This window comes from Schistosoma mansoni, chromosome 2 (assembly GCF_000237925.1).
Source record: "Schistosoma mansoni strain Puerto Rico chromosome 2, complete genome".
Classification (NCBI taxonomy): domain Eukaryota; kingdom Metazoa; phylum Platyhelminthes; class Trematoda; order Strigeidida; family Schistosomatidae; genus Schistosoma; species Schistosoma mansoni.
Genome location: NC_031496.1, coordinates 25,368,086 through 25,381,768, shown reverse-complemented (window position 1 = coordinate 25,381,768; position 13,683 = coordinate 25,368,086). Strand labels below are relative to the sequence as shown.

Below are 13,683 nucleotides of genomic sequence, written 5' to 3'. Positions count from 1 at the left end.
CAACCAGAAACTGAAGTTGCACGAACGGATCATTTATTATTGCCATCAACCAACCTGCGCTTGCTCGAGTTGGTGAGTAGATTATGGTGTTGTAGTAGGTCTATATCAATGATTGGCATAGAAACATATGCAACAATGAAAACCTGTCATTAGGTCTACGTAAACCTACTTTATGATTAAAATATTGCCTACTTTATGTGTCAGTCGGTTTTCCACTTACCGTTTGTACATTGAAAACTGGTTCGTGCACTTGGTCGTTAGAATCTGCTGGAAAAACGCCAACTTCTGTGCAAGTATCGACTAGGTAAAGAACTTTCTTCATATCAGTGATGTATAACAGACGACTATGTTCACCAGCTGTGGCTGCCATTAACACGTACCAGTCAGAAGGTTTCTCTAAACGTTTTTCGTGTCAGGTGGTCTGGAGCTCAGAAAACTGAATGGCTTTCTGCGATTTCTTGGCGACTGACCACATTTGTCATGATACCAGCACCAATAAGGATCACCAGTCTCTTGTGGTCTAGAAATAGTTCTTTTTCGTGACGTGCTTCTTCAGTGGGTTTGTGAAAGTCTACGATTACGAAGAGCATATACATAACGAGTCAGAGTGTGGTCCGTGACGTCGTTCTGTGTTGTTCGAGGCTTTTCTTTGATAGAATAAACCTCGGCGTTCGGGTTGCTTGTGATCTCCATAATCTAGTCGGCAGGTGCAATCAGTTCGTCTACGACTTTATTTTCGAATGGGACAAGAACAGCCTGCCCTTGTTAGGAGGGCTTAGACATGAAAAGCTGTCCGAGCAGGCCCTCGTCAAAGGTCTGTCGGCCACTGACTCCTCGCATTCGTAGCAACACTCCTGTTGTTGGGACGCACAGCAACTCTGCATTGTGGGAAAGTTGGTCTTACCCCTGTCGGTCGGTTAGGTCTCCACGTTTACGAATAGCATTTTTAACGTTCCGTAGAGTTCCAAAACATCACTAGTAAACATACTAAGTGTGACGTACCTGTAAAAATTGCGCGGTAGTGCTAACACAACTGCGAGGGATTGTGCACACGGGACTATCACGCCATGCTCCTGGAAGTCAACTTCTGTGTAGCAAGATCAGGCTTAGATATTATCAAACTGGGACGGCATTAGATGAAATGGGGGAGGAGAAAGAGGTTTAATCTTAAAAGGTTTCGATGTCTGTTCCACCATGATGAGCATAACGTATACCAATGAGCGAGAAAAACATTGTCAAACTCTGATTTCTTGTTGCATCTTTAGTGGTGGTCAGATCGGCGTGATTCTGTACACCATTTCGTAAACTGTGAGTCTATTCCTCGTTTGAACATTATATTTCATTCGTCATTTTTATTTTTGCCCATTGTTTTCATATTTTCGAATATCTCCTTACAAAGTCCTTCATCGTAAACTCATGTACTATATCATCTACCAGAACAGAAATAACAATATCATTAGCATCGATAGTCTCAAAACCCTGATAATGTCGACTTTCTTCCGGTATAATTGATTGATACAAACCACACAAGTACGGTACGCCACCCGATAGTCAACAACCATGAAGAAACTTCCTTGGTATCTAACAGCCTGCTTAAAACAACGCGTTGCGGAAGAAGGGCAAAGTTTCTGAAATACTTGGTAATAGATCGTGAACAGAAAGTAAGAGTAAATTCCAGATGCTCCTCCTGGAAACCAGTACTTAGTGGAGTGCCACAGGGTTCTGTCTTTAGTACTTTACTTTTTATACTGTATGTAAATAAACTCCTAAGTATAGTGGAATCCACAATGCTACTATTTGCTGATGATATGAAAATCTGTCAAGAAATAACAGGGGATGCAGATGCATGTGCACTTTGGGCAGAATTCAATGCTCTGATTAGCTGGTCTAAAAAAGTGACTGATGTATATCAATGCTGCCAAGTGTATCTACTTGCACATTGGGAATACAAAGGTAAGTAGGCAAAGTAGAGAGGAATAGCCGGTGCTCGTACTTCAGTCTCACAAGGATCTTGAGGTGACAGTGAGTCATGATTTTATTACCACGGTCCACTACCGTGAGGTTGTAGCTAAGACGTTTCGAAACCTTTGGGTTCTAAGATGGACATTCACCAAGTTACATACTACCATGTTCATTACAGGTATACGCAACCTTAGTGAGACTGAAATGCGTTCTGGTTGCAAGTCCCTATTTAAAAAGTGTCTCGAATATCCTGGGAAAAGTACAGAGGGCAGCTGCCCGTGCAATTCCAGAAATCCGGAATTTCCCACATAAAGAGCGGCTTGAAAAGCTAGACCACTTTGCTTTGTCCTACTGCAGATTAAGAAGTGATTTGATTTTGATGTATAGAATACTAAGAAATGATTTTTGACCTAATATCTGCCCTTTTTCTTTCCACCAGATCGAGACATCTCAGAGGAAATAACAAGAGATTAGAAAAGCCAAGAACTAGTAAAATACCCGTGGCGTACAGGTTTTCACACGGAATCACTAATTCTTGGAACTTTTTACATGAGAAAGTGGTGTCCTTATCGTCAACTGACTCATTTAAAAGAAGACTAGACACTCACAGAAGCAGACTAGAAAAGGAATAACATAGGCCATGGGCCTTCTGTCCTTACAACACAAATCTGAATCTAAGTTGGCTAGTAGTTGTGAGGAATGAGTAGCACAGTGTGCCCATTCGTGATCTGATGCAGATGCGTGACCAAATGCTCTCAACAATAGTGTGTCCAGTGAGACCAATGAGGCCAGAACCAAGTGTCGAAGACTTACAGAATTATTTATTTTGGGGATTTATTTGCCTCAACAAGTCTATATGGACTCCGCTTTCCAATGTAACATGTAAAAGTGCATTAATAGGTCCTCAAGTTAGGTTCTTTTAAATGAGAAACCGATTGCTAAAGGCGATGAAAGAACATCTCTCAGTATTTTTGAAAAATGTTCGGAGATTTACCTCAGCTCCAAAAGGAATGACGGAGATTGTTTCTCTCACTACTTACTAATGTTTCAAGGATTTAGGTTCTGAGAAACACAACTCTTTGTTGTTAAGAAACGTTACCTACTCCCCACAAATGAATTCTAAAGAGCAACTGATTCACTACCTGCCTGGGAAACTTTGAAGCTTGAATGACACCACTCCCTGTAAACGCGCTCAAAAATCAGTTTTAAAAAAAGATGTTCGTGCTATTAGGGGTTTGGATTTTGAAGCTGGCTTTAATTTGTAGTGGGTTAGAAGGTATTGTAATCTGTGTAGTCACCGTTCTTTAGTTCGTCCTAAGGTTAATGGAGAAGTCGAAACTTATATTTCGGCGGTAAAACTGGAAGGTCTTCCATACACCAAGCGTGCAGTAAACATCTCAGTCTCCGTGACTGTAAAGTATGAAATCACAGGAGTTAAAGATCCATCCACTGTTACGTTGTCTTGGCAGCGTAATGGCGAAGAAATTTCTGTTAGCCGACGTAAGACAGATGATGCACCTATCCTTTCCGGAGATTACTCCTCAGAGACATTCTCTGACACTACGCATACTTTGGAAGTTACCTTACATCTAAATCAAAAAGGTATTCTAAATAATATGCCTTACATAAATTAGGTCCAGTTCCTGGGAATTATACTTTAATTGCAACAATGGATGGGGTTACGTCTTCGGGTTCTGGCTTCGCATATAGTATGTTTTAAGTATTTTTATGAGCAGTGTTGTGGGTTTGTGAAACTCTTTATCTTGTTTTAAATTTTTTTACGGCGACTTCATCCCTAAGTTCGATGACATGTAACAGTTCACTTATCAATCGTGTATTCGTGATAAGTGAACCAGTCGACATATTTCCAATACGGTATTACAGTTAAAATCTCAGGAAGCATTATCAAATGTAAGGCCTCATAAACTAGATTCAGGTGACTGGATAAAACTATCAGTCAGGCTTTCGTACAACACTACAAATACTGACTTTTTATCAACCTTATGACCAGTCTCAATCAAATATAGAAGAAGATGCCTGCCTATCCAGTGATCTTACTTGACGATTGGAATCCATTTGTTTCTGCAGTCACTAGGCCTTCCGCTACCCTTACTTGCAGATCACGATTGCTCCTCCTTATGTACGTGTTTCTGCACATACATGTAAATTGATAGACAAAAAGGGATGTAACACTATCTCTTACGTGTTGTTTGGGTTTTCGGTGAAACAGACCTTATCTTTTCAGTAATGACAAGTTGGGCTGCATAAAATGTCCTGTTGATGGCCAATTTAAGTCTCCGTCTCAACATGAGACTATTTGAGTCGTCACCATAGAAAAGGCGTGATTAATTATCATGTGCAATCAAAGGGCATCAATTTTGTAGGTCACTCGTCAAAAGATTAATGTTTGACCATTATGCTTAATCCTTTCCTACCATATCAACTTGACTCTGAATCACTGTGTTGCAAGTTCAAACCTCTCTTTGATTTCAGCAACAGCATTGTACTTTCATTTCTGTGAACTGACTGGTCTTCTTTATCATCTTATATTTAAAATACCCAGTTTACCTTAATTTATGTTGTCCTTGAATTCAAACTCTAGAGATGTTTAAGTAGGGATAATTCACTGTTGATAAACCGACTGTTAAATGTTATTCTGTCTCCAAAGTTTGGTGTTTCATTGATAAACTGGAAATTTAAACAGTTTATATTCAAATGTAAAACACATCATGCAGACGATTACCAGCTACTTAATTTTGTACAGATTGTTACTTTTTAGTAAACTAAATTGCATCCTTATACTTATGACCAAGAAGTTATTTGCTAATACGTACCTTCAGGGTAGTGTCATACAGGAAAAAAGTAGATGTTTGAGTTGAATTAGGGACTAAGAACTAGTGCGGTATAGTACTAGGAAAAAGCATTTAAGCGTAAAGTCACACGTTTGCTTTATTTTTATGTAGTATTTTAAACTGTGCTTATGATCCAATAGTTAGGTACGATTCAGTATTAAAATACTAGAACGGATATGTGTTAAATGCATAAGTATCAGCTGTCTTCGCGTAAAAATTTGGGATTAGAAAAAAATATATACTTACTACTTCTCATCCTTCAAAATTGCCATAAAAGCCTTGTAATCCTACGGTGTTTCGACACACTATCAAGCTGGTTTATCGGACTTTAACTAGCATGTGAAATAATGGTTTTTTTGTTTCTACTTATAATTTAACAGGTAGAAAACTACTCATTCATATTGTTTTTTCCCGCTCCCAGAATATCCTAAAATCATGGATATATTTCTGCATCAAATTTTTGTAATGCTTGCTGTAGCGTATGCCTAAGTATGGTGTTGTACTCCTGTAATACAAAATAATGCAACTCACTAACCATACTTGGATTTGTGAACCTAGAATAAGGATGTGTTATTGGCCAAGATTCGACTATACTATCTGTTATTCTAAACCTTATTCAATGAGGTAAAGTTAACCATTGGTCAGAGGCTTTAAATGACATGGCTCAAAACCGTTTGCAATGGCGCAGGTGCATCCACTTTTTGTCATCTCCTAAATTCTTTGGTTCCTATTACCTTTATTTTGTTGATTTATATTGTCTTTATCTTAGATGCCTAGTCTTTCCTATCACCACTGATACTGTTACTACCTTCACTATTCTAAGATTTGGCCTGCAAACTTCATCTCTCTGTGCTGATGGAGTATGGCGACCTGAGCCGATGTACATACGTACGAGTTTTACGTTGTCTGACTGAGGGAAAGTCAAACCTTTAATTTTAACGCGATCATTTCCTGTTTGTTTTAGAAACTAGACTAGCCATTTGTTTTAACAATTGGGTCAATTGATTATCAACTGAAATTCATGTCGCCTGTTATTTCATACATTTCGCGTAAAAATCTAACTAGTTAGACTTGTAGTCTTAACCTTAAACTAAATCACCTTTCGTTGTTATTCACTATTACTCAGGCGCACCTGTTTTTCCATTATTCACTAAACCAAAACGTGTTTTGGAGGGTGATATCATGCGGCTGATTTGTCGTGTCAGTAGTTATCCTCAGCCATCTTCAGTTATATGGAGTTTTGCATCGATACAAGCTAGTCAAATGGATGACGACAATGCCATTAGTGCAGCTTTTTATAATTTGCTTCCTCTATTGACCAATGAAACTCACTATGTCCTGGAAACAAGTGATGGTGGTACACTGAATGATACTCTCCGATTCTTGGATTTAAAAGAAAGTGATAATGGTCTGTATGCATGTAACGTTTCAACTGAACGCGGTTCTGATTTCGCCTTGATGATTGTCAATGTTAAAGGTAATGTTCAAGTTTGATGATAGTGTTGTGAGTTTTATAACACTATTTAGTCTTGATTGAAGATATTCAATAATAAAAAGCCTGAAAAATCCAAACAAGGCATAATTGTAAGTGTATAAACTCAATTCACCGCATGACTGACAAGCAAACTGTTATCTGTAATTCCACTACCTCTTCATAAAAGTCGATTAGAAGGTTGCGTTGATTTAAGTTTGTGGTGAACAAACACTTGATTCATTCTCTCAATTGAGTGGCTTATTTACTAACTTCAAACTGTTTTGCTAGAAGAAATCCCTTGTGGTGTTTTTTCACAAACCCAATGGTTTGGCTTTTTAATATACTGAAAAAAAAGTATATTAAATACAGTAAATTGATATGTTTAGCTCATAACTTGTTTGGGAATTCTAGATGACATGGTTTGTTGTTTCTTGAATGTTCGGTGATTAAACAAACGCTTCAGTAGAGAAATTTAAGTTTGGACTTTATTTGTATCTATTTGCCGTCTAACCTCTCACATTGAGTGAAATTAATCAATGTGGACAACAAAACTACCAAGTGATCTTTTTTTAATCACTAAGCACAAATGAATCGACGCCATAGGATGATAACTTTGTCTTCAGAAAACTCGTGACGTTTGAATCTCACTTCACATGCACCAGTTTGGGCATCTTTGTGAGTATCATTAGGCCTTATACAAACTGATGTAGCTCGTAGTTGAGTACACCGCTTTTGTTTATTTCTCTTTTTTTCACTATGGAACGAAACCAAAGGGTTTGGATAATGCTGTCTCTGATCCTCGTATAACTTATTTCATAATTATATTTTTGGCTGTTATTGAACTCATCAGTCTTATTCGAGTTATTAGAGCAGCTGCTAAAATTATATGAATGATATTATTCTCCGTTGTTTTTCTTTTTTTACCCATCTATCTCTCTATCCACTGATAATTTGATAGTGAATTTTTAATTGATGATATTATTACTTTTAAAACCATAATCAACAGTTCATACTTGAAAGCACAATATTGCTTGCTTTTCTTTTTCCAGTTTTCTTCAAACTTTATTCTTAACTGTATTTTAGATCGTTGGGCAGCTCTTTGGCCATTTATTGGAATTATTGTTGAAGTTACTATTTTAGTTGTCGCTATCCTATTATATGAACGTCATCAAATGCATTCAAAGCCAACTAATCTTAGCGCCAAATGTGATACTACTAGTGGTGCTGGTGCAGTTTCTGGCCAAGATAATGTATCAACAGTACCTAATAATAAAATTCAAGCCAATAATAATAATACAGGTCAAAATAATCTTACAGTTCCTGTTCATGCTGGTGATGTGAATACTGAAAATCTTGATGGAAATGTTGAAGGAAGGTAAGTTTGGTTTCGTTGCGAAATAGTAAGCCATACAAACGTATCTATATTGATTGGATATCCATTAGTTATGAGGAAGTAAACTATTGTATTTGTCGTTATTATCTGGCATATCAGTTTATTTTTAGCTTTATATTTGCTGACTAGTTGGTTTGACTACGCTTACTACCTACTTACTGACGCCTGTTACCCCTCGTGGAGGAGTATAGGTCGCCCACCGGCATTCGCTATCGAACTCTGTCCTGGGCAGTTGTTTCCAGCTGTTATTCATTCTTTTCATGTGTGCTCCCAATCCTCGACGCAGTGTGTTCTTTGGCTTTCCCCTTTTCTGTTTCCCTTCAGGATTCCACAGTGTATTAATGTATTGAGAGTTCATGTTCAGTATATTCTACGCTTGTATAATGTTTTGTTAACAATAATACGTGTGAGAGCATTGTGTTTTTTCACTGAACACCTTTTTAAAAGCAGTGCTTTTCATTTTCGCTCGTTCTGAAAGTAAATATTAGTAATGATGCATTTTCCTGGTGTCCTTTTTCATGATAGGAATGGTAGCATCGCTGTAAGTATTTTCGTTGACCTGTTTTTTCACCTTAATTAACATCACATTCCAATGGGATAGTGTTTAGAGTAGCCAGCTTCCAGTCTATATGTGCTGCTGGTCTGATCATCAAATCACGTACTTCGATCCGACCAGTTAAATAACAGTGTCACTAACCTTCATGCCGAAAATATAACTCAAAGATAAGTAGATAAACGTATCCCTAGAGAGTGAGATACATTTATATATGCTATTAAAGGGGTCATAAATAAATGGTTTGACTCACCAACTATATGGGTTTATCTCCTTGTTTCTGAGTCATAATCTCTAGATGTATTACCATTCGACCCACCAAACTGGTGTAGTTGGAGTGGGGTTCAAACCTAAGCTCGTTGAACCAATAATCCACCTCTTAACATTCGAATGGAATCTATCGTAGAGTTTCTTCTCATAACCCTAGCGCAGTTCTGCTAATTGTATCTTACGTAAATCGCGTTTCTGACATGTGATAGAGACATCGATGTTCAGAATCCTGAACCATGTTGGCAGATGCAGACTACCTGGTTGGGATCCGTGTGACTATCGTAACCAATGGTTGGAGACTCTAGGTGACGTGGCTCAGAATCGATCACAATGGCGTAGGTGTATACACTCTTTATTTTCCTTTAAACCTTAAGATTAAAACTGCTTCATAACTTTCTTCCTTCCTATACTTTACCCTTATATACAACCTATCTTTTATATACTACCACCACTAAATTAACTACTTCTATGAATCCGGTAATCATCTTGTTGTACTAACGAGGTATGGCAACTTGGACCGATGCATAAATGTACCTGGTCCTACGTTGTAGCTGACTGACTGACTAAGAATACTGAAGCTTATCTGTTAATCATCATGAAAGATATCAAAATGTTGACTTGATGTTTTATACGTAAGAAGTGTTTAAAATTCCACTACTCAGTCACTGAAAGTCAAAAAGCACTGAACTGGTGTTACGTCGTAGTTAATGACTTTTTGAACATACACACTTTCATGATTAGGAGCCGAATCTCTGTCTATTCCATGTTAATTATCTACTGTCATCTGGAATAGTAGTCTGAAGTCTGAGGAAAGACTAAGAGGAACTACAGCTGTCACGATATCTTGTTCACAAATTAGAGAAAAATGCATAAAGTTCGTAGTTAGTAAGCCCATGTTTATTATTATTATTATTATTATTATTATTATTATTAGTAGTAGTAGTAGTAGAAGTATAGGTTTGTCGAGATTGTTGATATTTTGAGGAGAGATCAGATTATGAATTTATTTTGACTGGTATATGTAGCTGTTTAATAAATAAGTGAGTGTTGAGAAAATCAAAGAGAATATATTATCATTCAGTGACACGATGGGTTACTTTAATTAACAAGTTAATTGTCAAAAAATCTAATGTATTTAGTTATTGTTATCGTAGATATTTACAATGTCACACTCAAAATAATACATTCCTTGTAGTTGAAATGGTCCTCTTGTGTGTTAGTTGTTGTAAAAACATACTTTTCTTTGCAACAGTGTGTGATAATTTCAGGCACATCCCTACGTCAATGTTTATCCTGACAAACGGTATGGCTGGAATCTGAATATAATAAACCTGGTGTATATGGGGGAATAAGTCAGAACATTCATTTATTGTCTCACTGCAATTTCAAGCGTTGATAAGTTCATGCCATACCTCACGCAACAATGTATTTTTTTTTTACTAATAATGGCATGATTCAAAAAAAAATAACGGAATTTTTCTTGTTCTCCAGTTTTTTTTTCTTAGAAACTATGTTAATTTAATTAACTTGAAATTCAAATATTCATAGTTTTGTTTGTAACAAAAAAAACTTTCGTTTCTAACTTTGTGATTTAAATCGAATTCACCGTCAGGTTCTTTGTGCATAAATCAGGATTTCATCTTATCGTTAGGTTTTTTTTATAAAAAAAATTATTTATAAGTAAGCTTTTGATTGTTAAACATAAGTAGCGAGTGGTAATTGACTTTTCTGTAAGACTGTGTTATCTTTTTCACTTGATAATGGCGCGATTGTTTTATGAATACCCAAATGCCCTGATACGACCGAGAGTGGGGAGGGCCCTTCCTCTACAATAATGACAACTACAAAGAATCAAACTTCAAAAATGTAACAAATTTTTTCGTGTTTCTAGGATACTCTTTATCTTCATAATTAAAAAGATGATTAGGAAATGAGGATTTGTGTTAAACAATAGCCTGTCGTATGCATTGATCGTGTTCTCGTGACTTTCGGGTTGCCTGATCTGCCAAGGGCGATGGGACAATGCATGACGGTATTGTTGTGTGCTAGGTTCAAAGAGAATTGTTTGCTATATGCATGCAAGTCCGCCCCGTTATTGTTCCTATTTCAGCCCCAAATGCCCTGGTACTGCCGAGAGTGGGTAGGGCCCGCCCTCTCTCTCGAAATGCTTTTACACGGCCACGCTTACGCAGCCTCTACCAGGGAAGTCTTACTCATTGCCTTCTCGTGGCGGGGGTGTTGTTTACGAAATTGAGAGGACGAAAGGCGAATGTCCGGCGCTTTAAACGGGTTGGTGGACACGGAAAGTCCACCTAGGGGAGTTGGAAAACCCTGATTCCAAACCAATGTTGCACATGGGCTCCATTATCCTGAAGGAATAAGTGGCGTATGAATCAATCGTTGGTCACCGGCTACCGTGGGACTGCATCTCCTTACAATGCTCCACTGCCTTGTGGATCCGACCTTTATGTCGAAGGCTCCGGGTGTTTGGTCCCCTAGGAAAACCACCTGCTTCGGTGTGGGCAACTAGGCAGTATCATAGACCTTACACAATCAAATGAAATGACTTTTTGTGTGGCGCATATATATATATGGTGCCCCTTTGTACCAATATTTATGTGTTGAAATAAATAAAATCTAATCAAGATTTGTATTCTGTTAAGATACAATGGTAATACATCTTTATATGGTTGCGATAAGTTATTTAGTGGAAATGTTCAGTTCACAGATCAAGAATAAACTTATCTTATTTCATAAAGAAGAAAAAAAAAGTTGGCCATCCAGTTAACTATGTTCTGTACATACACGCTAAATACGTCTACCACTTGTGTGTGCAGTAATAATGATATTGATTTATAGAAGAAAGCATCATCTTTATACAAAATCAGTAATATTTTGTTATAACATTTACAAAATTCCTGGATGCCGAATGAAATGTATCTTCGATGCCTAGTATTTGCTATTACCAATAATGCTGTTACTCCCTCCACTACACTGGAATTCGCTCTGACAATTTCACCTCACTGTACTAATTAGAGTGTGGCAATTTAAATGTGTGCCGGGTTCTACTTTGTTTATAATTGACTGATAGATGAAACCTCATTTATTACAGATCATGAACTAATCAGTGTTGAACCACCTTTGAAAGTCTGAACGCACTGGACAGCCATTTCGTCCTAATATGAAGCTCCTCAGCACCACTGGTGAGCCACATACTGATAATAATAAATGGTTAACATGTTATATCAGCAACAAGATTCATTTCATATTTGCATTAGTTTTATTCTTAAAATATTTACAAAGACTGTTTAAATTTAGCAAATCATCCTTGGTATTTGTCAAGTTGTAAAATAATAAATACTGATCTTATTCTTTTTTTATCCTTGTAGAGACCAAAAAGTCGATGAGATTCGTTTACGTGCACATGTCAAATAATGAATGATTCATGAATTAAGCACCCATATTTTATTTCATCGTAACAAAAAAACAACAACAGCTATCCTGGTTAATGTTATTCAATGCGTAGATGCACACAATACTGGCTAGTGTAATTATTAAATAATCTGCTCATGTCTGCATAGTTTTATTCAGCACAGTTGAGTTGCTGTTTTTTTCCTAACTATATGCATATTAGTCTCATTACCATTTTATTTTCTACTCGTTTTTTTTCAACAAAAAATAAAATAATCATTAGAATCTCACTTTAGTTAAGATTTTTTTTTGATTTATCTGTTTCTCAATGCCTCCCCCCCCAATTTTTTACTCTCTTTCATATGGACCTACACATTTTCCGTTGTGTAGTCCCGACATTTGTTCAATAATCATTCAATTGATTATAACATTGTTTCAGCTCATTGATCAATCCGTTAATCGGTCCAGCTAGCCAACGATGCACGTACGTACACATGCTTATTCTATCCAATTCATTTCCACAACAACAACAAAAAACATTTCAAATCAGTGGTTACTTTTTTGTCTTAATAATTTGATAACGCATATTATTTTATTTTTGTTCTCTACTTGACCCTCATCTTTAAAAAAATGATTGTCAATAATGGTCATTTTTTAGAAAAAATGAAAGTATAGATCACCATGGTTTTTTAAGTAAGTAACGTGAATGTTTTATTATCATTATAGAAAGTTGAATGAAATTTTCTCGTTTCATCATTTGTTTGTTTTGTGATTATATTATTGGTTTAATACCAATAGTTATAATAAGCCGAAAACAAAGTTTAAACAAAAAAAAAACAAACATCTAAAGTTATTTTATAGACAAATATAAACACTGGTTGATGTGCATGAACTTAGTAATATAAAGTAACCTAAATGTTATTGATTTAAAGTTTGTGAAATTGTAATATGCAGTGTACTTGTAAAAAAATTAGAAACACATATAGATAAAGTACGTTCGGTACGTACGGTATTCATTGTATAACGAGTGGTTGGTGAATGAGTGTGTGTTTTTTTGTAACTAGCTTATTATATTCGATTATGTATCAAGTTTTTAATCCTATAACACGTAAACTAAAGTTAGTAGCTCCTATTCGGACCGTAAAGAGACTCTTTTGTGTTCTCAGTTAACACGATAAATCCGGCGGAGATTCAGACAAACAAATCTCGGTGGTAAACCTGTCAGGGCCTGCTGCTCTCCATCGCTTCAGATTTTGTATAGCTTTTTCAACCTCGTAAAGAGTTAGAAGATTTACATTAACTTGCCATTCAGGTCGACTGAGAATCGTGGGAAACCGAAGTGTAGCTGGAGGCCAGTTGAACTGGTCCCTAAAGTGTTCTGCTCATCGATCCAATCTCCTCGATTGAAAATGAATGATATGTCCATCTTTTTCCGAGATAGTTTCGCTGATAGTTGGGTTCCTAATACCGGTTTCTTGAACAAGTCTGAATAGTTGTCTGCTGTTACCTATTGCTGCTGCCTTTTCCATCTCTATTGCTTTCGCTACCCACCACTGTTCACGATCATTGCGTAGGCTTCATATTAGCCTGCGCTTAAGCTGACTCTGCTCTTTGTTATGTTCAGAGCCAGATGGGATAAGTTTTCGAGCATCTATCAGTGCGGTAGATGCTTCTGAGACCCAGTGTTTCTCCCAAACCTTATGGTTTACCGCACTAGCAGATATCACTGCTTTTCGGATGTCATCCCACGCTGCCTCGGGGTGAGCAC

The 13,683-nt window shown here is 37.0% G+C and overlaps 1 protein-coding gene and 1 non-coding gene across 4 annotated transcripts; one reads left to right on the top strand and one right to left on the bottom strand.

The window, feature by feature from the left end:
• Positions 1-3,142: 3,142 nt before the first annotated feature.
• Positions 3,143-12,670, top strand: Smp_043990.1 (basigin related; the record flags this gene model as incomplete). 3 transcript variants are annotated; one of them, XM_018796199.1, is made up of 7 exons in its annotated part: positions 3,178-3,238; positions 3,271-3,564; positions 3,597-3,671; positions 5,941-6,291; positions 7,372-7,663; positions 11,617-11,707; positions 11,894-12,670. In XM_018796199.1, the coding sequence occupies 6 exons, from the start codon at positions 3,178-3,180 to the stop codon at positions 11,621-11,623; spliced, it is 1,080 nt and encodes a 359-aa protein (XP_018650435.1). The 3 variants fall into 3 exon arrangements, with proteins under 3 accessions (XP_018650433.1, XP_018650435.1, XP_018650434.1); XM_018796197.1 differs by lacking the exon at positions 11,617-11,707 and having other exon boundaries at positions 3,143-3,238; XM_018796196.1 differs by lacking the exon at positions 11,617-11,707 and having other exon boundaries at positions 3,603-3,671; positions 11,894-11,939.
• On the bottom strand, positions 10,432-10,686 carry Smp_sma.MAYBE.7sk.1.1. The gene has a single exon (XR_001974634.1). It is a non-coding gene (small nuclear RNA).
• Positions 12,671-13,683: the final 1,013 nt, after the last annotated feature.